Source organism: Cebidichthys violaceus, unplaced genomic scaffold (assembly GCF_023349555.1).
Source record: "Cebidichthys violaceus isolate CVI_PGR_0920_01 unplaced genomic scaffold, fCebVio1.0.p SCAF_59, whole genome shotgun sequence".
NCBI classification, from domain to species: domain Eukaryota; kingdom Metazoa; phylum Chordata; class Actinopteri; order Perciformes; family Stichaeidae; genus Cebidichthys; species Cebidichthys violaceus.
The window spans coordinates 921,258-943,423 of record NW_027176805.1 but is presented as its reverse complement, the minus strand read 5'-3'; the positions used below and the strand labels follow the sequence as shown (position 1 = coordinate 943,423).

Below are 22,166 nucleotides of genomic sequence, written 5' to 3'. Positions count from 1 at the left end.
ACAGCGCTCCTTTTTTTTTTTTCACTTTTTAAAGATGTGAATGTGGACATCTGTTAAACATGTGAGAGACAACTGAGTGTGGAATCCTTCTGCTCCTGTTTTTCCAGGTCATCTGCCAGTTTTGGGTATTGTAGCTGTGGGATCCGGCTTAGCGCTCATCATCTTTGGAATCTCCAGTTTCCTCATTTACAGGTGAGTTTGATCGCGCCGCGCTGACGCTTCCTGTCTGTGCTCAACAACAGTAGACATGCAGAGATGAGCTCTTTTTGAGAGAGAGAGAGAGAGAGAGAGAGAGAGAGAGAGAGAGAGAGAGAGAGAGAGAGAGAGAGATATGTTTGAAACAGGATTTATGGGTCTTGCTGCTATAGGTGCCAGTGTGGTATTTACTCAATTGTTACCATGGCAACGGCTCAGCAGGTGGCGGCGTAAAAGCAGCGGCAAAGTGTGTTGAAGCTGCCAAGTGAGCTCATATACTGGCCTAGAACAATGCTCACTGCTATTCTCACTAAACGATCATCAGTATGCTCATGAAGTTACGTTTTCTAAAACTAAACCACCTATTTTGATAATTCGCACACTGCCGATGTGAGTCCTAAAAGTAATAGTTTTTAAAACAATTGAAAAAAAAATCTGCCTCTGCGGTAAAGTCATTTTTCAAACGCGCTTCCAATGCAGAGCGACTGTTCCAAACATTTGGCAGAGTTCTGTGTTTTGTTCTGTTGTTTCCTGATGTACACGGTCAAGAAGAACTTGGGGTTTCTTCCCCTTTTTCACAGTTATGGTATTTTTTTGGGAAGGAGATCTAACTTATCCAAACTGAGGGTCTAAGAACAGAGGGTGTCATGTGCTGTAAACATTGCAAAGGCCTTGAGGCAAATTTGCGATTTTGGAATATAGAAATGACTTCACTTGATCGTGGCTTCAGACACTGAGGTCATGTCTTCAGTATTGTTCTCCACATTTATTTTCACATTTTCTTTTCTGTATCTTTCAATGTTTCAATGGTAAAATGTTTAGATTCATTTTTATTTGCATAAACCCTTACTGAACGGTTAAAGGCACAATGAGTAGGATGTTCCTAAAAAACAATGTATAGACACATACAAATTGATCTCTCTCAATCATCACTTATGACCCACTAGGAGTGTGTATTTTCTTATTTTGCTGTGTTCTGGACATTTCTGGGCTTCAACCCATATAGAAACGTAGCGACCAGGTGCCAGATCGTAACACACTGCCAAATAAACGCAAATGTAGTGATGTGAAATGTGCAAAGCTTGTTCCAAAACGTGAGTGAATCTGAGGTCGACGAGCAACTTAACCCTTGTTGAGCTGCAGAGGAAGGGATGACTTTGAATGTTGTCTTTACAAACAAATCCTACTCATTGTGCCTTTAAAAGAATGAGTGGGAAAAAGCTTTTTGTGGTTGTTTCCTGCTGCAATGTATGGAGTTGTTTTGCAGAGTAGTCATTAGTTGAATCCAAAAATCAGCCATCAAGCACTGAATTGAAATAAATAACATGAACAACATAAGGTTACAACATAGGCGGCATCTGTAATAGAGAACCAGCAGGCTGTATTTTACTGCATGTGTGATCTAGATTGTTTAGCTAAAATAAATGGAATCCACTGATTGTAATTAGATGCTTAAATAAGCGTCCGTGTTGCAGCCCCCGAGCAGCTGTGTGTCCTTTAGTTAAAATAATTGCCTGCCTCATTTCTAATGGTTGTAACTTTGTGCACAGCATTCAGCTGTAAAAGGAAATTCAAATGAAGTTGTTACTGTGTCTCAAGTGGCACAGTCTACATGTTGTTTATGGGAATCACTACGAGAACTAGATTGAGCCTCATTTAATTACACAAGAAGTTAATCATGCATGCCCGTAGCAATTAAGCTACTGGAAGGATTGCTAAATTCTGGGTCATGTCATTGGCGAAATTAGCATGAAATGAAAGAAAATTCTTGTTTCTATTTTTTCCTTTATTCATCACTTCTTCAAAGGTGTCTTTATATAGGCGGTTACTCATGTTCACGACTAACAAACTATTATTTTTATCTAAAGGAGGAGCTGATTTATATTTCCCGTTCTCAGCTCTAACTAACAAATCGCACCGGTAATCTGATCACATTTCTAATACTGACTATTAACACAAACAAGTGTTAATCACCAGCCAATCAGAATGGATTTTGATCAGAAGAATGGTGGAAGAAAGACGGAGGAGCAGCTAGCCGCCTGAGGTAAATCCACTGAACCTGAATCTGTGTTAATCTTGTTAAATATCAAATAACTACCAGATAATTAGACGCAGAGTGTGCACTTCATTCTGAAAACATTGACATCTTCTTCTCTGTTTTTTTTTTCAGCTCACAGTTCAGCAAGCTCAGCATGGTTTCCTAACGAGCTCGCTCGTTTTCCTGGACTCTTGGCCAGTAAGTTTTGTGAAATATGTTCTTCTTTTCTTTGAGTTATGTTAAAAAAGTGTAACTTGTAATCCAAGTGTAACATTCGATGACTTATGGCAACAAGTGTCTATTTCTGTTATGAGAACCCAACAGGGAAACTCTGTGATGGATTTTTGGTCCTGACCCACAGATTTGCTCTAGTCCAACTATATTTAGCTTTTAGATCATTTACATAAATGACAGTTTTATGTATGGAGAGCTATTTCTCACAGACCTGAAAATATTTTTCTTTTATTGGATTTTGAGTAGACTTCCAGCTCCTAGAGACCGTGAAACTGTAAATGTAAACCACCCGTTGAAGTAGAAGGGATAAAAAACTCCATCAGTAGAAGTCTGAAATGTTCCTGTGACGGTTCTGTTTGACACCAGAGGCTAACGAATCCCTTCCTGTTTTTGCAGACACCAGTGGAGCTTTGATGGTGGACATAGAGGCCGACAGCAGAGCTGTTTACACCGTCTTAAACCATCCAGCTGCTGAGAGGCCTCCATGTTCACTACTTGACCTGTAAAAACACCACTAAACTATTTCTAAAACACTTTGGAGTTTTGTCACTGTTAATAGTTGTTCTCAGATCAGCTGATAACCCAGAGTTTCTTAACCTTGGGATCGCTTGGTATGCATAGGGGGTTGCAATTTATAAGAATGATCTATTGATATGTATTTTTATATATAAAAGGAAAATTTTAATAGCAGATATATCATTGTTTCTATCCATTTTATATTTGCTGCTGCTTGTTTGTATGTTTCAATAAAGTTAAAGATTTTATACTCATATTAATTAATTTTGTATTAATATAATGGGAGTTCTAAATCTAGTTCACAGGGCATAAATGGTTAAATACGCCCCAAGAATTACGCAGCCCAATACTGTGAACTTATTGATGTATTTTGTATCAGAAGTGCGTGGCTGGTTGGATAGTTTTGGTGACATGTTGCTCCTCTGACATGATAGCGTACAACTAGCAACTATTGCCAGTGTAAAATGTGCACCATAGTAAAATTTGGTGAATATAAAACTTAATAAAAAGCAACCTGTGTATTAAATTGTCTGTTTCATTGTATTAATTTGTTGTAAAAATATATGCGCTGCAACAGACCATTTAAATGTCTTAATAAGTGATTTAGCCTCAAATTCAGCCTTTTAGGTCCAACTTTTTCTTCAAAACGAAAGAAGATTTTCTGAAAAACTCTGGTTTCAAGAGTTCTAGAAGTAAAACAGAATAAGGCAGGGGACCACACTGGTACATTTGTGTTGCAACAAGTTGATTGCAATGAGAAACCTGATTTGCTCCACTTATGTACGCCCCAAAAACATGCGCTGTACACAGGCAACACTGTCAAAATGAAATAATGCTCACTGATTTCTACTTTTCATGGAGCGACGTTAAATATCGTCTCGCAGCACTCAGCAGATTTAACCCGGTGGATGTTCGGCGGCTCTCAGTTGGTCTTGAGCGAGAGGCTGGAGGCTGCTGTGCAGCAGCAGTGAGAGGGGATGTTGAGCAGAGCAGCAGTGGCTCTGTTGTTTTAATGGAGGGGTTGGTCCAGCAGAGGTATTCACATATGGGACTTATGAAACAATAGGCCCAGTGTGGAGCCCCACACTTTGCCCCTCTGGCTGCCAGAGGTCTCTAAACGAGGCTCCTTAAATAGAAACATACCTTTTTTTTTTTTTTTTTTTTGGGTGGTGGTGGATGGGGCTGGAGGGCACCGGTGGTTAAATGGTGTTTCCTGCCCTCAAAATGGTTACACATAGGCATGGCCTGGAGTATTTGCAGATTAAAGTTACAGGATTGACACTGTTTTCCCCGGTGAAAACGAGTTAAAACACGTTTGGGGCCAACTGGTATGGTTCGGGGAAAGGCTAAAATGCGGTGATATGCAAACGCTTCAATAATTTCCTGCAGCCATCTGGAAGTGTTTTACACCTTTTAGATTGGGTTGGAATGTATGGCCTCTGCTCGTTTTTCATTTCAAGTATTTTAAACTGAAAGAACCCCCCCCCACCAAAAAAAAATAAAAAAATCTCCGGAATCTGTAGTAATATAGTTTAGTCTGGTCTGGAATACCTCTTCCCCTCAGACAGACTGATAAACAAACACAAATAACACCCAAAGCATGTCAGAAATAGAACTGACGTGAAAACGACTAGATGAATTAATCTGGTTAGGCTGCTGGAGGTTGTTTGTCATTGTGTAGCAGTTTCTATCCTTTTTCCACTTTTTATTCACCCACCCTTAATTCAATTCACCATTTATGAGACAGAAATGATTAGCAGGGATGGATGATGGAGCTCATAATGCCATTGCTTCATTTGGGAAAAAACTGACTTGGCTGAATTACCAGCCAAAATAGATTTATTGTTTTTACTAACCCTGCGCATAACATAACCTAAAACTAACACAACTCAACATAACAAACCTGAGATTCCGTAATGTAAACTGAACATATTATAACATAACATTATAATGCTACTACAGTAAAGTAACATTACTTGATCTAAACCTTGACCTAAACTAACATACTGTGATAACACTCGGAGTAAGTGCACTCAGAGAGCACAGACCTCCGCCAAAGCTGTTTTGAACCGTTGAACAATAATGTGTGTATCTGCCCTGTGATTCGGATCTCCTCCAAAATGTAACGGGTTCTTCCTTTGCCCCGTGCTACACCCGTCCACCAGTAGTTGTTCCGCAATCCTGCTGACAAACCAGCAAACCGAACCGAAAACATGGCCTCCTTAGCCGAGGTAATACATTGAAATGTAACGTAATGTGACCTAACCTCACCTAGTGTATTGTAACATAACATAACTACCCTAACCCATCCTAACATTATAACATACGTAATATGTCCGAACAGGACCAGACGTAGAGTGCTGCAGGGGTGACATCTTTTTATAGGAACAGGAAGTTCCTAAAAAGTGGTTCCCTCTACAAGAAGCCAATGGGATTTTTCCATTGGATTTTGGATTATTGCAGAAAATGAGCCCTGTGGCAAACCCATTTTTTATTATTTTTGAAGCGCGAATGCAATCGCCAGAAGTAAAACGCTAACGCTAGGCAACAAACAAACTACACATGAGCGCGAGTACAAACAACACGGCTAGTGGTGACGTTTAGTAGTCTCGTTAGCTACTTGTTTGTTGCCTTTTTTAAGACACGTGAAAGCTTGTTCATAAATCGTTGTAAAACATTTATCTTCACTGAGCGAGTTGGACACTGTTACAATTGCTTTGGCTCAGTTTTCACGACAGGATTTCCATCCGCAAACCTGTTAATACACAGACTTACCAAATGTTTGCCTTTTAATTCACAAGTGTGTGACTTTATTTTTAAAACACTAAATCACATGCTCAGTCAATACAGCCACTTCACATTAGCACGGTTCAAATGCTCATAATGAGACGTACAGACCAATAAATCACTGTCACATGTGTCTCATTCCATTTCTTATGACTTGCTACCACTGCAAAGCATTTTAAAATGTCATGCAAGGTTTATGTTACTGTTGCCTAAACTGTGATTTACTGTTTTATGCTTTCCAGTTGCGCAGTATTCACCTACAGTGTTTTCAGTGCCAAAGTCTTAACATGATTAACTACTGACTTCATTGTGAATTACACAGTTGTTTCGTTGTTGTTTTGTATTATTTTTGAGGCAACGACCATGACAAACTCTGTGTTGATGAGAATTAGTCGCTGTTTGACCGCACTATTTGAAAATGGTAACGCTTGAGCTGCAACAAATCTGTAAAAGACATTTAAGACATTTTACTGGTCTTACTGGTTTCACAGTTACTTTTAATCGTTCAGGTTTAAGGAAGCACTATTCTTACAGTGTTTGAGTTGAGACCAGCGTCAGCATTAAAATGAGATTAGAACATCTCAGTCCGCTCTCTCAGTAGCTTTGTTAAAAATAAGGAATGTGTGATTGGATTCTAATCCTCATCATTGTTTTTCACTGTTCTTACAATGAAAGACCTGTGAGTCATCAGAACAGTACCTTCATTTAAAGCAGAACAAAACAGGATTTATCCGCATAAAGCGTCAAAAATGGCAACTAGTGATTTGACAACATTTTATGAACATAAAGTTACCTATTTTAAATCTGATGATTCCATGGTTGTTTACAGTGTAAAGTTGTTGCGTTTTTTTTTTTTTTTTTTAAAGAAATCCCCTAAAAACAGAATTTTACACTTCATCAAAGTTTAATAAGTAGAGCGTATGGCCCAGTGAAGTTAAGATCTAATAAAATGCAAACACACAAGCCTCCACGCATAAACACACGTGAAGCGCTCTGCACTCCGATCTGAAGCTGCTATCTCAGGAAATACCACCAGAAAGATGGAGACACTGCACAAGCACAGCAATTAACTCTTTGTTTTAGGTGACCTGTCAGATTAAAATCCATGTTTTTTTAAATGCCATGTACTTTTTCCTGAAAATAAAACCATGCGTCAACAGACCACCTCGCCTCTGAAGGACTTTTGTTCATTTAATTCATATGTATAAAAAGTGAGATTACTAAAGCACCGCTGCAGGCAGAGAGTTTAGGTTCAACCCCGCAAAGTCATAATTCTGTGGTAAAAACATCAGCTCACTCGCACTTCCGCAACAACCCAGAACCCAATCCACTTTATGTGAGATTGTTCTTTTGTTCTTTGTGCTGCTGTCCTTGTTGACTTCACCACCTGGTTTTTCCCTTTTTCACAGGAAACTGAAGCTGGAGAAAGAGCTGGCTGGAATGCTGTGGAGGATTCGGTGGGAGGACCTTCAGTTCGAGAGCCCCAATAAATACCACAAACGGGCCGGCAGTCGGCTCACCCTCTCGCAGGTAGAATAGCTTCCCATTGCTGCTGTGTGGACAAAATACAGTGAAAATGTGCAAGTGAGGTGACAGGAAACAAACGCACCAGAAGGGGTTCACGGCTTCTGGGAGTTAAAAACTAAAATCCATCCGTGTAATCTCTTATTAAAGCTGTCAGCTCTGAACACCTCTTCATAATTCTCAGCTTTCTATCGTCTTTCATTCCGTCAGCGTAGCTGGCACGGCCTCCAATGTGTGATTAACAAGTTGTTCTTCTGGAAGGTTACATTTCATGTCTGCCAGTGGGAGAGACTCAACACTGGGTCCCCAGCTTTCATCACACGAGACTATCAGTATCGAGATGTCACCGCTTTCCAATCGGACCCGCCGGGAATCGAAAATGCTGATGTTGACATGTTTTGAAGTTTCGAGCTTCACCCTGCTTCCACGCTGTGCGCTGTGTATTAACAAGCAGTTTGAGGTTCTTCGTAGAAAACAGAAACGCTGCGGCCCTGAGAGGGTTCAAATCCTTTGTTAGTTCACACATTCCTGAGAGCTTTCCCGGCGGTTTATTGATGGTGGCTTTTTATTTTTTGTGGTGGCAGACGCGTATTAAATGATTGTTAAAATAAGCCCCCGTCTGGCCCCCGGTCCCCACATATATGATACCTCATCACGTTCTTCAAGTATCAGGTTCTGTTGTCTGAGCTGGCTGATGCACGGCCTTCGGGTCGCGCTTTTCGACCCACACGTGCAAGCGTTCATGAAAAGCACATGCGCACACCTTTTTCATTACTGGTTTTCCGTCCGATGCTCGGGATAATGTGCGCGTGGAAAACGCAGTCATTTTCCAGACCGATGTATTTTCCAGGGTGCCGTGTGTTGCCAACATTTGCATTCTATACAAATGTGTAGCTGACTGTGCTGGCTGTCTGTATGCAGTGCGCCCACTGGATTTTTATTCGCTCTGTGTTGCACTGCAGACATTTGCCCAAGGACTCCAGTTGGTGTTATAAAAACGAGGTGGAAACACTTTATATCCTCAAACATAAGCGAAAAGGGAATTTCATGTTTCACAGAGAAAAGTACTTTAGATGAGAATGTCAGCGGATGAACCCTTTTTAGGAAGCCATGTTGCAGTGAAGTGGAGCAGTCTTCAATGACCAATAATTAATCCTCTCTGCTCTAATCTCCACACCGCTAACTGACTTTTTTTCCTCTTCTCTTCTCACTACTCCTTACCACCGTCTCAGAGAGGCTCCAGCTACGGCTCCTTGATAACTGCCCATGGAAAATATCAGCTATTTGCAAAAACGGGCTATTTTAAGGTAAGGCTTAGTGAGTTCTGACATTTTCAACTCCTGCGCACTCCTTCCCCACCCACACATGTGCACACTCGCAGAGAAAAGCCGGAGAGCCGGAGAGGAGGGAGAAAGAGAGCGTGTGGGCGAATTTAGGTAGTTGTGTTTAATGTGAGCTGTAGAATGCGTCAATTTTCTTCTTCTTCTTCTTTTTTTTTCTTTCTTTCTTTGTTTCCACACTCCCACCTCAGCAGTCTGGACATGGCCATCAACTTGTTGCTGCGGTTAATTTATCCGTTTAAGATGGGGGAGGTGTGAGGAAATGGGACAAAAAAGAGCCTGCTGAATAATGATAATGTCTTTGTGTTTAGCTGTATGATGCAGGTTTTATATAAATGCTGAATATCACGGTACGGCTCTAACGTCTCATGTATCACTGATACACTTCTCAAATTCCTTACAGGCCTGAGGTGATTATTAAATCTGACACCAAATCTAAAACACAGAGAGCCTCGACAACCAAATACTGGAAAATAACCTCTGAAATTAGGTGTTTTTTTTATTCAGCAGTCAAAAGCCAAATGCATCTGCTCTCATGGCGGCCGTCATCAGCTCCTAACTGTATATTTCCTTTCAATTTAAAGTCGCAGCTCCCACATGGACTCACATGTTTCATATAGACGCTACATATGCACTGAGATATTCACCTCGCTTCTTTCGGTTACTGATCCTCACATATCAAAGCGACAGATACAATTCTTCTGCAGCAGCTAAAAGAAATAGGCCCCAAATGTACCTGTACAACTGCAAGACGCTGTTCCTGAATGCTGCTTGAGTTCCTCTCTCCATTTTAATGATCCTTGTTTGCACTTTTTATATCGCTGCTGTTGTATTCCTGCTTTATTTACATCTAGATCAAGGTGCATCCTTGAATGTCTTCCTATAAAACCTTGCATAAAGTGGACCTTACGTCCTCAGACTGCATTCATTGCTCTGTTTCTTCTCGCACAGGGGAACCTGGTGGCCATCAAGCATGTCAACAAGAAGAGGATAGAGCTGACCAGACAAGTTTTACTGGAACTCAAACATGTAAGTGTTCATAAAATGTCCTATAGTAGAAGTATTTATCCTTTTACAGGGTTCAGAGGATTATTTTGTAACAATTACGTCGGCTTGGTTTGATTTATGCAGGCAAAAATCACGTAACATACAAGACTGTATCCTGACAAATGATTTGTATATTTAAAAAATGGGCAACAAGGACAAAATATCATGTGATTGAAGATGTTCTTGCAATCTATTCCTTTTTTTTTTTAGATTAGTTTGTAGACACTCAGTGAAAAAGCACAAAATAATCTGCAGTAGGTCAAAAATGCAGCTGCAAGGCTTTTTTTATATCCCTTCACTGGTTTCCAATTACAGTTCAATACAGTTCAAATTCCTCGTGAGGAATCAAATGAATTGCTCCAGATTGGCTTCCAAGGATGACGGAATATTTGCTTTCATGGCACCTAAGCTGTCGTTCACAATCCAAGCTGCTACATCTGTATTTTCTTTTCGACGTTTATTTTAAACTTAACTATTTTAATTTTCACTGTATCGTTTACTTTTCTCTCATATTCTACGTTTCACCACTTTGTAACTATGTTGAGACAATGTTCTACAAATAAAGTTATTATATTATTGTAAGTACCACTCTACTAGCCAATCTTTCCACTTCTACAAAAGATACATCAGGCCGCTAATACATCTGCTTACTTAATATTTTCATACTATTATGACATACACACACATATATACACACACACATATATATGTGAAAGGGGTTGCTCACATTAATGAATCCAAAAGGATTACCCCCAACGGTTCCGTTCCCCTCAGCTCTACAAAGCATGTCTGCATCTACCAGTTCATTGTTTTGGTTTTATGACCCACAGCTTTATTGAACTCTTTTCGAAATCTCTAAAAACCCACTGTACACTAGCTGCTCATCCCCAAACAGCAGACAGACGATGTAAGTGACGAGCCGGTGAACATCGTGGAGCCTTTAGCAGTTAAAAAGAGTTGGTGGTGACCAGAAACAGAGCCAGAAGAGAATGAATATTGGACTGACATTAATCAGGTGGACAAAAACACAACTCCAAATATAAGATAGTAATGCTCTACGTTTGTTGAATGTGTAAATAAAAAAATGTTCGTCAGTCTGTCTATCCATCTTCTTTCGGTGTTAAAACATGATACAAGTCTAAGGAAAACAATTTCAGTTGGTTCGTCAATCCACAACACAGACTGCCTTGAAGCTTGTGTATTCGTGGTCCCCAGAGGATACATTCTGATGTTTTCGGTTACCACTCCACCTTTTCTCTAGAGCCACAATAAGGTTGAAGTGTCTGCTTGTATATATTTTTAGCTCTACTTCTGGCATGTCACTAAAAATACTTCCGTCCAACAGCTTTGAACTTTGGGATGTAGCAATACTTCTTCTTTTTCTCTCGCAGTTTAACTTTTAGTCTTTTTAGTCTTTTCGACAGCATTTGGCCATGAAATCCATCTTGGTTCGTGCTCTTGTTTCTGTGTTCAGTGTGACCAGAGTCATGCACAGAGAACTTGCGGGTGAATCGTAAAAAAACAAACAAATCCATGTCCATCTCAACAAGTTCATTTATTCATTCACTTAAAATAAAACAACCATGAATTGACAATATCGTACTTAACACTGCAGGGGAAAGACCTTCATACAAAGTTCAATCTCTCCACCTGCTTTACTAAACAAGCTCCTGAAAAGGCGCTTTTACTGTAAAGTCATTTTTTTACCTATTTCAAGAAAGTGGGAGCTAGCTCCTAATTAGCATGTTCGGCCAGTACCACTGCAGGATGTTGCTTGTTAACATCCTGAAACTGTCTGTTCAACATCAGCAGCAGCTGGTGATGAAAAGGTCCCTTCGGCTGAGACATATTTACGAGAGCGATAAGGAAGCTGAGGGAGAAAAATGTATGTGGTTCGGTGATGGAAACACAAAGTGGCACAGGGAAACCCGTAACTCGGAAATTTCATTGGTGCTCATGAACGAGACTGAAGCTTGTGGGAAAGATTTTTGGCCACTTCTTCACTTTTGACATCTCTTGGTCTCTAACTCACTTTAACCCGACTCAGCTCTGTATTTTTCGGTCCTTTTTTTTTTTTGGTTCTTGGAGGAGAGCAGTTCAGGCGTCTTAGGATGCCTCTGTGGTCTCTCGGTCAGTCAGCAGGCACACATGGGAGAGAGGCTGCTGTCTGAGCTGGCAGTCTCTCAGACGCCCCGGGGGCCTGATCGGCTGTCAAACCTCAGCACATGAAAAAGCCAACCAGATGGGGGAAGAGATGGGCCTGCCAGTGGAAACTTAACCACTTGTCTTCCAGCACCCCCCCCCCCCCCACACACACACACACTCTCTCCCTCCCCCTCCACACCAGTCTGCAGCAGGGGAAGTTATATAGGCCAAAGGGTAGGCTAACATCTCCGGAGCCGTGAAACAGGAGCGACTAACGCCTGCTTTTGGTGTGAGAGCGCCTGTCCCTCAGTGTGCTCAAAGAAGAAATAGTGAACACCGTTTTTTAGAAGTTTCATGCTTGCTGCAGAAATATTGTCCTTTTTTTGTGTGTGCTGCTTTTGACAGGACCAAGGAGGATGTGCATGTAGCTTGTTTCTATGACACACTGTTGATCCGTCACGATCACTTAACCTCAAACATCTCTGTTTTCATACTTTTCCTATTCAAAGTAAATTATGTTTCGTTCCGTAAAACCAGTGTGTGATTAGTGATTAGTCTCCGTGTAGAGACGTTTTAAACGCTCTGCCTGCTCCGCTCTGATATTCCTGCTCCGAACATCCTCAACGTATTATTTTTTTCATCATCCTTCGCACACAGGCTCATTCATAACCTCCAAGGGCAATTTATGCACATGCACATGTTTCAACAGGGTGCCCTGAGCAGGAATGCGTCTCAACACGTAGAAAAAGACACCGTGCCAGCTAGCCGAACTGCAAATAGACTATTTTGATGAACTGCTGGCAGCGTTATTCTCCAAACTTTGTATATAAATGAACCGTCAGTCCTCTCCCCCCGTCCTCTGTTTCCATGGGGTTTGGGAATGTGATGTTTGGAAAGAGTTACACTCACAGTTGCAGTGTGTTTGTGTGGTTATTTTCAGATGAGAGACGTTCAGTTCAACCATCTAACCAGGTTCATCGGAGCCTGCATTGACCCTCCGAACATCTGCATCGTAACAGAGTACTGTCCCAGAGGCAGCCTGCAGGTAATGTCTTTGTGAACAAGAGTAACAACATAGCAGAGTATTGATGTCTTGAAAAATGTCTGCCTTAATCAGGAAATATGTGAATGTCAAATCATTATTTCCTTAAAAAAATCCCGAGAGCCATAATGTACCATCATTGATTATTTAACGAACTAGAATTTCTTGAAAAAGTTTAAATTCTATATGCCGAAAATGAAAGGGACATTTTGGAAAGACGTCCCCGTCTTGTGAATTGAGTATATCTTTTGGGTTATGTACGGTTGGTAGAAACAAAACAATTTCACGGTGTCACTTTGGGCTCAGAAAAATTCAGATCAGCATTTTTCACTGTTTTACAGACGGAAATTGATGAATCAATAATGAGAATAACTGAGTTGCAGCCCTGTACATGTGCCACATTGATTTTACATTCAAGCAAACCTCTTGTTTCTTGGCTCATGACCAAACTTCCCACCAAATTTCATTGAACAGGTTTTTGAAATCAGGAGCGAAAACATATCTTTACATAGATAGCGTGACTTCAGTAACTTAATGCATTGTCCTTAGCTTTGGTACCTAAAGTAAACGTGAGAGAATTTGTCAGGTGGGAGTTTGGTACTCTGAAACAAACTGAAGTTGCTCAGCGAATGATACATTAACACATGATTGGTGCAGCCTAATTAATCACTGAATGAAATGTTTCTTACATAAGCCAACGGATGGACTTTTCTTGTTGCAGTATGAGAGTAAACAGTTTGTAGCATAGTAAACCTTGTCAAACTGCTATTCCTGGCAGTGTTTGGACCGAGCTCTGCCGACAGAGTTCTACAGCACCAAGTGAAACCACCTGATTTAGTCTAGTGAGCTTACAGCACACGGCGAGCTCACCTTTGAAGTGTGACACATTTTTTTTTTTATCTTTGTGTCGTATTCAATCTTTTGCGACCTGTATTCTTTTTGTTCCAAAAAGAAGTACATGAGGCCTTAAGTGAACTTTTTCTTGGCCTGCACTCCGTGTTCCCGACTTAACCTCAAAATGGACGGGCTGGAAAACGATGGGAAAACTCTTTGTCACTCACACTTAGAGAGAGACTTCCGTGTCAAAGGCAGATAGCTGCTGCTGCTGTGGCTGGACGTCAAAGCTGGACCTGGATTCCAGTAACTGCTCGGCTGCAGGGCATATGAGGGTTATGTCCTGAAGGGGCTAAATATGTGAGCCTGGGGGTGAAAACTAAAGGTATTTGGACTGAAGGAGTTTCTGTATTTAGTCCCAGAATATACGTTGGGTCTAGCCTGGTTGCTGAGAGGCTCTTGGAAGTTTAAAAGATAAAGCAGAAACTAGAATTTCTTTATGTACGTATGTAAAACTATTCTGCTCCATTTTTGACTTGTTTTTGTTTTGCAGGACATTTTGGAGAATGAGAGCATCAACCTGGACTGGATGTTCCGCTACTCGCTGATCAATGACATAGTGAAGGTACGTGACTGAAAGCTCTGCAAAGAAAAAAAAAACAGAAATCAAGGGCAGGACAATCCATTTATATGTTTTTGTATAAATGTTGGTAAAGTGGTCGCTTTTCAATGTTAAATTAGATGCTTTGTGTGTTAAAGACTGACAAAAAAAAAAAATGCCTCGGTTGCCATGGTTTCACATGGAAAGTTTGTGAAAGAGTGATTGAGGCAGAAAGACAGTAAGTGTGTGTTTAAAGCACAGTACGGTTACTGAAACTACAGTAAATAGTGCTGTTATATAGTGTAAAGTAGGAAAGAAACATAATCATAAACTTTGCTAAAAATTTCCTTTAAGCCAATCAAACCTAATCAAGGACTTACTTCAGAAGATTATCTTTAATCTGTCCTCACAAAGAGGCTTTTTGTCTCTTGGATGGACTCGATACTGCACTACGTGCGTGACGAAGCGTTCCGGCTAAATTTCTCCACACAGATAGCAAACGCTCTGCAGAGAAGAGGCGCCGGTGAAGCTCTGAGGGATGTTTGACTCACCGTTTCCACAAAATATTGAACGCGGACCATTCAGTGCCCGCAGTCCCTTTCCCAAATGAATTAACAGTAATTTCACAGAAATCCTCCCGCGACTGTGCCATCCTTGAAACAGGGCCTCTTTTCAAACCCTTCAGCATACATCCACTTCACGTCAAAGCGTATTACTTCCATATGTCTGGATTTGTGTGTTTTCATGTATGATTTGCTGTGGAGAAAGAAACCAGGAGAGACCCCTTAATGCTTGACTTAACGCTCCTCTCCACCAGGGAATGAACTATCTCCACAACAGCTACATTGGCTGCCATGGAAATCTGAAGTCATCTAATTGCGTGGTGGACAGTCGATTTGTTTTGAAAATCACGGATTATGGCTTGGCCAGCTTCCGCTCGTCCTGCGAAAACGACGACACGCACGCTCTCTATGCAAGTAAGTGGAGTTTGTGTACTCGGTCACAGCGCTGAATCCTATCGTTTAGAGAAAACAAACATTGATTCCTGTTGTGCTGCAGACATTTTATGAGTGCTTCTGTTTCTTTGGTTTGTCAGAGAAGCTTTGGACGGCTCCTGAGCTGCTCATATACGACCGCCATCCTCCTCAAGGAACTCAGAAGGGTGACGTGTACAGTTTTGGCATTATACTGCAGGAAATAGCCCTGAGGAATGGACCTTTCTATGTGGAGGGCATGGACCTCAGCCCCAAAGGTAAACACAAGTGTCTTTTATAGGGGAGGTCAGCTGACCACTGGCAGCCTTTCAATCAAGCATGCAGCAAACTAACTACGACATGAACACAAAAGGAAAGTAAATCAAACGGATACATCCGCACAAGCATGTTTTGTTGTCAGTAATTCGCAGACAAAAGCATATCTCTGTGACATTATGAAGCCTCTTTATAAGAAACTAGTCTGAGAGATGTTTCTGAAGGCAGGAGAACAGACGGAAGTTCACATAATAGTAACTTCATTCATTGGCTCTTTCACTGTCCTTTCAAAGGGGACCTTGGTAAGGTCAGACAACTATATGCAGCTACGTACACAAACAAAGAACACATGCTGGCCAGATGTCAAAGGCAGGTGGAGTCTGGGACAAGAACATATGAGAACAAACCCAGACAAAGCACAGAAAAGGCAATGGAATAACAAAAGTGTAATTACTTGAAGTGTAAAATGTTAAATGTCAGAAGAGGCAGCTTAAAGGGCAGACACATTATTTTTTATATCATTCTGTAGCTTCTCAGTGGTGTACTTTATGTATTTAAATACGAACATTCAAATTTTAGTTGAAGTACGTATATTTTCTACGTACTTCTTATCTTCAAAGCTACCAGACTCCATTCACAAAAACAGTCGTTTTACCTCCCAGAACACAGGATTATACATACAACCCCACTTCAAAATCTGAACTAACCCTTTCAGTTATTTCCAAACTTATCGTAGCTAACATTGACTCAGCTAGTGCTAGAGTTCACATTATTCATAACCTTATTGACTAGCTCACTCTGGTAACTTACTTCACTGGCTGAGTGGGCGTTTTCATTTTAAAAAGCCCCGGAAAAGAACGCAGATGGAGTCGACCTTTAAGCAATAACTGTACGTCAGTTTAAGACGCTATTTCGGTATTTTGACTGTAAAAATTGTATTTATGTGTCCTGTATTTAGCTAGGAAGTGCTAATGAGATACAACAAACTAACACATCAGTATATAAATATGAGCCCGCAGCATCAACAGGTGGAGGTAAACAAATGGACACCTTTTGTTTTGTGGTATCTTTCTCTCGCATTATCTTCTTAAATTAGCGACGACTAAAACATATTAAAGCTTTATCTCTGATGACACTTTGGCTCTTCAGCTTCCTGCAGACGTGTTGCATTTTCTTCACCAACGTGTACTTTTACCTCCGGTGCTGTTTCCTGCTTCGTGATAGCCGGAAAATTTCTAAAGCAATTCAAGATCAGGAGTTCAAACCCTCCCGGGGCGAATCCTCCATGTGACGACTTTGATTAGCCTTTTATTCACAGTCATGCTCGATGCTGATCGTACGAGTGCGTGATAGTTATCCATTGACAAGCTGTGAAAGACTGCACCTGTTCTCCAGTGTCTGAATGTGTCATTTTGTGGTTTAAAAATGACTTTCACAGTGATACTAATAACAGAAACGAGAGGATGTGGAGCAATCATTAAAGGAAGGATGTCTCTTTCAAACTTTTTAATTCATAGGATTATTGCATCAACCAAAGGAGAACTGTGCAATGCTGAATATATTATGGCTCATTCAGCAGAAGTAGCACGTTAACAGAAATACAGAACTTTCATGAGAATATCAATGTTCGTGAAAAAAGAAATCCAGAGTGCAGCATCTACTGCATTTAATGAAAAGAGTTATTAGTAACACTAAATGCATTATGAGACCAGTGAGCAGTAATACGTTAAATACAAGCCCACTAAATGGTTTCAGCTGCAGAAGTAAATGTAGAAAATTGACGCTTGAGTTCACACTTACGTGACAGAAAATTGTGTTAGCGTAAAATATGAGTTAGACCTTAGAATACAAAAGAACACTAGAGATATCTAGAAATCACACAAGCTGTGACGCCAAGCTCAATGCCACTCCCATGTCTGTCCGGTGAATGAAGTACCGCCTATAGTGACACGTCCGTCGCTATAACTTCCTGGAGTCTTGTCATCCTTTGAGGTTGCTAGGCAACCATAATAGCTTTGAGGAGAGTTGTATCAATCTTCTCATTTGACTCTCAGCAATAAAGTAAATTAGCATATTGCCAAAATGTCAGATGTTTCCATTAAAGAAGCAGTTAATGCTTACCTGACAAATTCAAAATCAATACATTTGAAGATACATTGGTTCGAATGGACAGAGATGCCATTAGAAAATGAGAAGCGCTGTGTTGTTCGGTGTTTCTGTTATTTTGTCCGACCCACGTACACACACATTTTACGCAGCATGAATGAAATGTAAAAAAATGAGTGTTCTCAACACACCACACCTTCCGTCCCCTCAGAGATTGTTCAGAAGGTGAGGAACGGTCAGAAGCCGTACTTTCGGCCGACGACAGACAGCAAATGCCACTCGGAGGAGCTGACCATCCTGATGGAGGGCTGCTGGGCCGAGGACCCCGCGGAGAGGCCCGACTTCGGCCACATCAAGATCTACATGGCCAAACTCAACAAGTGAGACGCACGCTTCACTTCTTCTCATTACCCAGTCACGTCAAGCTTCTCCCTTAAAGAGTCGGTAAAAACAACCTCAGAAATCTATTTGACGAATTGAAGGAAAAAAAAAGGCCGTTTGTAATTCCTGACAGGCAGCTCTTGTCAGGAAGTGCTCTTTGCTGCCTTTCCATTTCTGTGTGTGTGTTTGTGTAAGATGGGGGAATGTGTGAGTCCATGTTTCTGGTATTGTTTTCAATGATTCTGTAAATCATTCATTTGCACATTTTGGTTCTATTTCGACCGACGCAGGAAGGAAGGCATGCATGTTTTCCCTCGAGCAGGGCGGCGCTGTCAGAAACAGTTAACGTATGAAACATCCCAGCTGATACAAAGTGACACTAGAGCACACACACACGCCCAAAAACACACATGGAAATACTAAATGTATAACACATTTTGGGATTTAAGCTAGTTACTGGTAGGAGCTGTCTGGGAAAGTGTGAAATACTGGTCTATATATGTACCGATATAATGACGAAAAGTTCTTTAAAAAGTGCTGAGCCAAGCCCAAGTCAAACCAGTGAGACGAGCACAGGGAAAATCTCATCATGTGAAATAACGTGTGTTCATGTAGAACCCCATCACTCATAGTGAGAAACAAATCGAGAAAATACGTTTTCAGGGCCTGCAAAATACTAGTGAGGATCCCAAACATTTAAATTTAAAATTAAATTTGATACAAAAGTGCGACCATAAGGTTGAAAAAGTGAAATATATGATTCCACATATTAAGGAGTGCTGAGAGAATACAACGATGTGTTCTGTCAGCTGCTGTCGACCTTCCAGTCCTGTGAGTTGTGACATGCAGATCAAAACACGGGTCACGGTCCATTACACTGAAAGGCAACTTGGGAGCTTTTCTGCTTCTAACATGGGCATGTTGTGTCGTATCTAGCTTAGCTTAAGATGTAGTTTAGTGCTGGTTTTCCCTTGTTGACACTGGTCGGCCTATGTTCGGCTTTAATTGTATGCGGTTATCGGTTTGCATTCTAGGACACGAATACAGTGCAAACAATGGCCGAAGCAATCGTGTTGACATTCTGTCATTCACCATAATTAAGAGTGACAATCACGCTGAGCAGGAGGTATGCGCTGGAGACGGCTTTGCTCGATTTGTTTTGTTGAAAAGCAGAAAATCACCCTGCCCGACAGTTGTCTACACCGTCAACAATTTCCACCGCCATTGGAAACTGAAGGAGAAAACACAAGCAGCCCAAGCTGACCAACCACAGCTCCTGAGGTCTCTACATGATACCTTGAGCACCGACGTATAGTCACCGTATTTATGCCGCAGCTTGTTCGCACCGAAAAATACAGCTAATGCACCATTCACGCTTCCAGTCTGTCTTTCATGCCTGTTGGAGCTGGTTATGCAATATTGTTACTATTCATTATTTTTGAAGGAGACCTCGCTGTTGCCTTTACAATCTGCACAGATAACACTCAGCTCTGTTTAGCCAGAGCGTCGTAGCAAGTTTAGCTCGCAGAGCTCCTAAGTGCGCTTGAAACAAATAATCCATCACAGTGAAGATTTCATTCATTTCCTTTATTGTTTTCGTCGAAGTACATTACTGTCACCTCCTTGTCGGTGACATCAAGGCCGGTGACATCATATCAGAGATTTGAGAGTTGCTTGTGAGGGACCGTTACATTCATGAGCTACATTTTTGTGAAATCAAATCCATATGCTGCATCTCTTTGTGCAGTGCCATCTTGCATAATAATGCTTGAACCTCAAGGACAAACAACATTCACCAGAGAGATGTGACGAGAAGGCATTTCTTGCACTAAAAGATTGCTGTTTTCAGTCGATTCATGACTTTCAGTTGATTCATGACTTTCAGACTATCCTCTACCTCACCAACGAGGAAGAGTTTTATATACAGTTACTGCACACGAATGCACAAAGCATCCAAAAGCTAGGATCCTTTAAAGCAGAGGGATTCAATTATAATTCAAAGAGTAGCATTTAGAAATAATTTCCTCATGCAGAGGTCCGGAACATCACAGTAATGTCTAACTTGTGCTATGATTTAGTCCCATACTGAAGTAGCTTAGCAGTTGTTTTAACGTCTGTATGTAGTCAACAACTGATTATCAAATCAAGTAAAGAAAGTTCAATTGAATAATACCTCAACAATATTTACTGTCAGCTTTCAAATTAAACTGGATGAATTATAAATAATACATAATCTAATAATAAATCAATGTTCTTTATAATGTTCTCAAGTAAATGAAGGGCTGGATTTAAAAATAAGACACATAACAGAAAACTTTTCTTTTTCTTTTTGTAAAGTACTTCATTTTAGACTGAATTGTCCTCCAGCTGTAAACTCAGGTCATTCAGCCACGATATTATATTCTTCTCATCTTCTAAAAAGAGAAATGTGTGCGTAGGTACTTTATCTGTAGTTATTAGAACCACTTGTTTCAGCTCTATTTTCCTCTGAATGTGTTAGGATTCTGATCATTTTGGGCTGTTAGCTGTATTATCTGTGACTTCATTTTGGATGTTAGTGGGTACGTTTGCGCAAAAGAGTTGTGCTTTGTCTCGTAGTGGCGCTTCACTTTTAATAATCACCACGGTCTCATATTTGAGACATACTGGTGTTGAACTGCCCGGGTGCAGAATTAACATATATGAGTCTGTCCATTCTTGGTTAACGGCTCTGGTTTCTCTGTCCACATTTCTCTGTTATGAGAACGGCAGGTGAAATAACCTCTGACTCAGGTACTTCCATCTCTCACCCCGTCCCTCCCCTGTGTTTGTACGTATATACCTCACTCAAGCCACGATAATTATCGGAATACACAAACTCGATTGGCTGAGCAGCGTCACGTGAGATGATGTAAAACACATTTAATTGGTCGGTTTGTTTCCTGGACCGCTGAACGAGTACCGTAAAGGCTTGAAAAGCTGCGCCCGTTACAATAGAAGCGCTCCGTCAAAATTGAATAACTCTCAATTTTCTATCTGTTGTCGGTCCAGGTCCGGATACGATGACGTCTGGGTCCGGACTCGGACCGCTGTCCTCCTATTAGTGACCCCCGCTTTAAAGATAGAACTGCATGACAGCTGTACAAATCTGCAAATGAACGTGTGTTGATTTGGTGGAGCAGTGATCTAAAAACAAGTGGTTTGGGAGGGACTCTATAAGCAAATCTGTGTGGTTGGTGTGTCTGACCGCTCCTCTGTTAGCTGTGTAAGTCAGCGCAGGATGAGCCCAGTGATGTATAGCTTTCCATTTGTAGCGGCTTGGAGCAGAGAGCTCGGTATGATTGACATCCTCAGAAGCACTCAAGGATGCTCCTGACAGCCGCATGCAAAAGCACCTCCTCGCGTGCAGGATGCCCGTCACCGCTAAAGGCCCGAGCGCTGATGCTCTGTTTGCCGGTTATTTTCATTAGGTAAATGTATGTTGTTGACATGATGTGATGGATGGGCTGTTATTTTTAGTGTGTGTGTGTGAGCTTGGGCTTGAAGGGCGCGGTAACAAGAGGGGTGTTCAGCAGTAAACGGTTCGGCTTAACCCACACGGCGAACTGACACTCTCCATGAATAACCGACCAGTGCACATCAAGTCTCTCTCTGTACTTATATCTATTTCACTTTGTCTTCAGCATTGAAATGATCCCTTTTTTGGTTGTAAAATACTTACTTTTTTCTTTCTTTTAATAACTGTGTTTTTCTGAAACGACCGGCACATCAGTCCACAGATTTGAGGAAAATGTAGCTTCCTGAATGTTTAGCCGCATTGTAAACAAGAAAGCACTCAGAGAGCGCTTCCCTCCGCCAACACTGCACGGTCCTCTACATTTGTTTTATAAATAGCAAAGAAATGTTTCAGTCAGCGTCTGGATCCAGATCTGCATCACAAAAATGCAGTTATAGACAAACATGCTGGAGTGGCTGACGACAGCCACGATTCACTGAAACTACGTAAATCCTGCTTGGGAAAGTAACAGCTTTGTCCAAATAACTTCTTTATTAATCAAAATGAATCAGGTTGCCAGGTGAAATGCCGGGATCACTCATATGAGCATGTGTCGTCTTTGTGTGGTTGCAATTGCACTATGTGTTCAAA

At 41.1% G+C, this 22,166-nt stretch overlaps 1 protein-coding gene across 1 annotated transcript in view; it reads left to right on the top strand.

The window, feature by feature from the left end:
- Positions 1-22,166, top strand: part of npr2 (natriuretic peptide receptor 2) — a 52,152-nt gene that overhangs the window by 19,010 nt on the left and 10,976 nt on the right. The window contains exons 7-15 of the mRNA XM_068732439.1: positions 108-192; positions 7,180-7,300; positions 8,527-8,601; positions 9,586-9,663; positions 12,767-12,871; positions 14,256-14,327; positions 15,121-15,280; positions 15,400-15,555; positions 17,871-18,039. Coding sequence (XP_068588540.1) covers positions 108-192; positions 7,180-7,300; positions 8,527-8,601; positions 9,586-9,663; positions 12,767-12,871; positions 14,256-14,327; positions 15,121-15,280; positions 15,400-15,555; positions 17,871-18,039 — 1,021 coding nt within the window. The remainder of the gene's footprint in view (positions 1-107; positions 193-7,179; positions 7,301-8,526; positions 8,602-9,585; positions 9,664-12,766; positions 12,872-14,255; positions 14,328-15,120; positions 15,281-15,399; positions 15,556-17,870; positions 18,040-22,166) is intronic.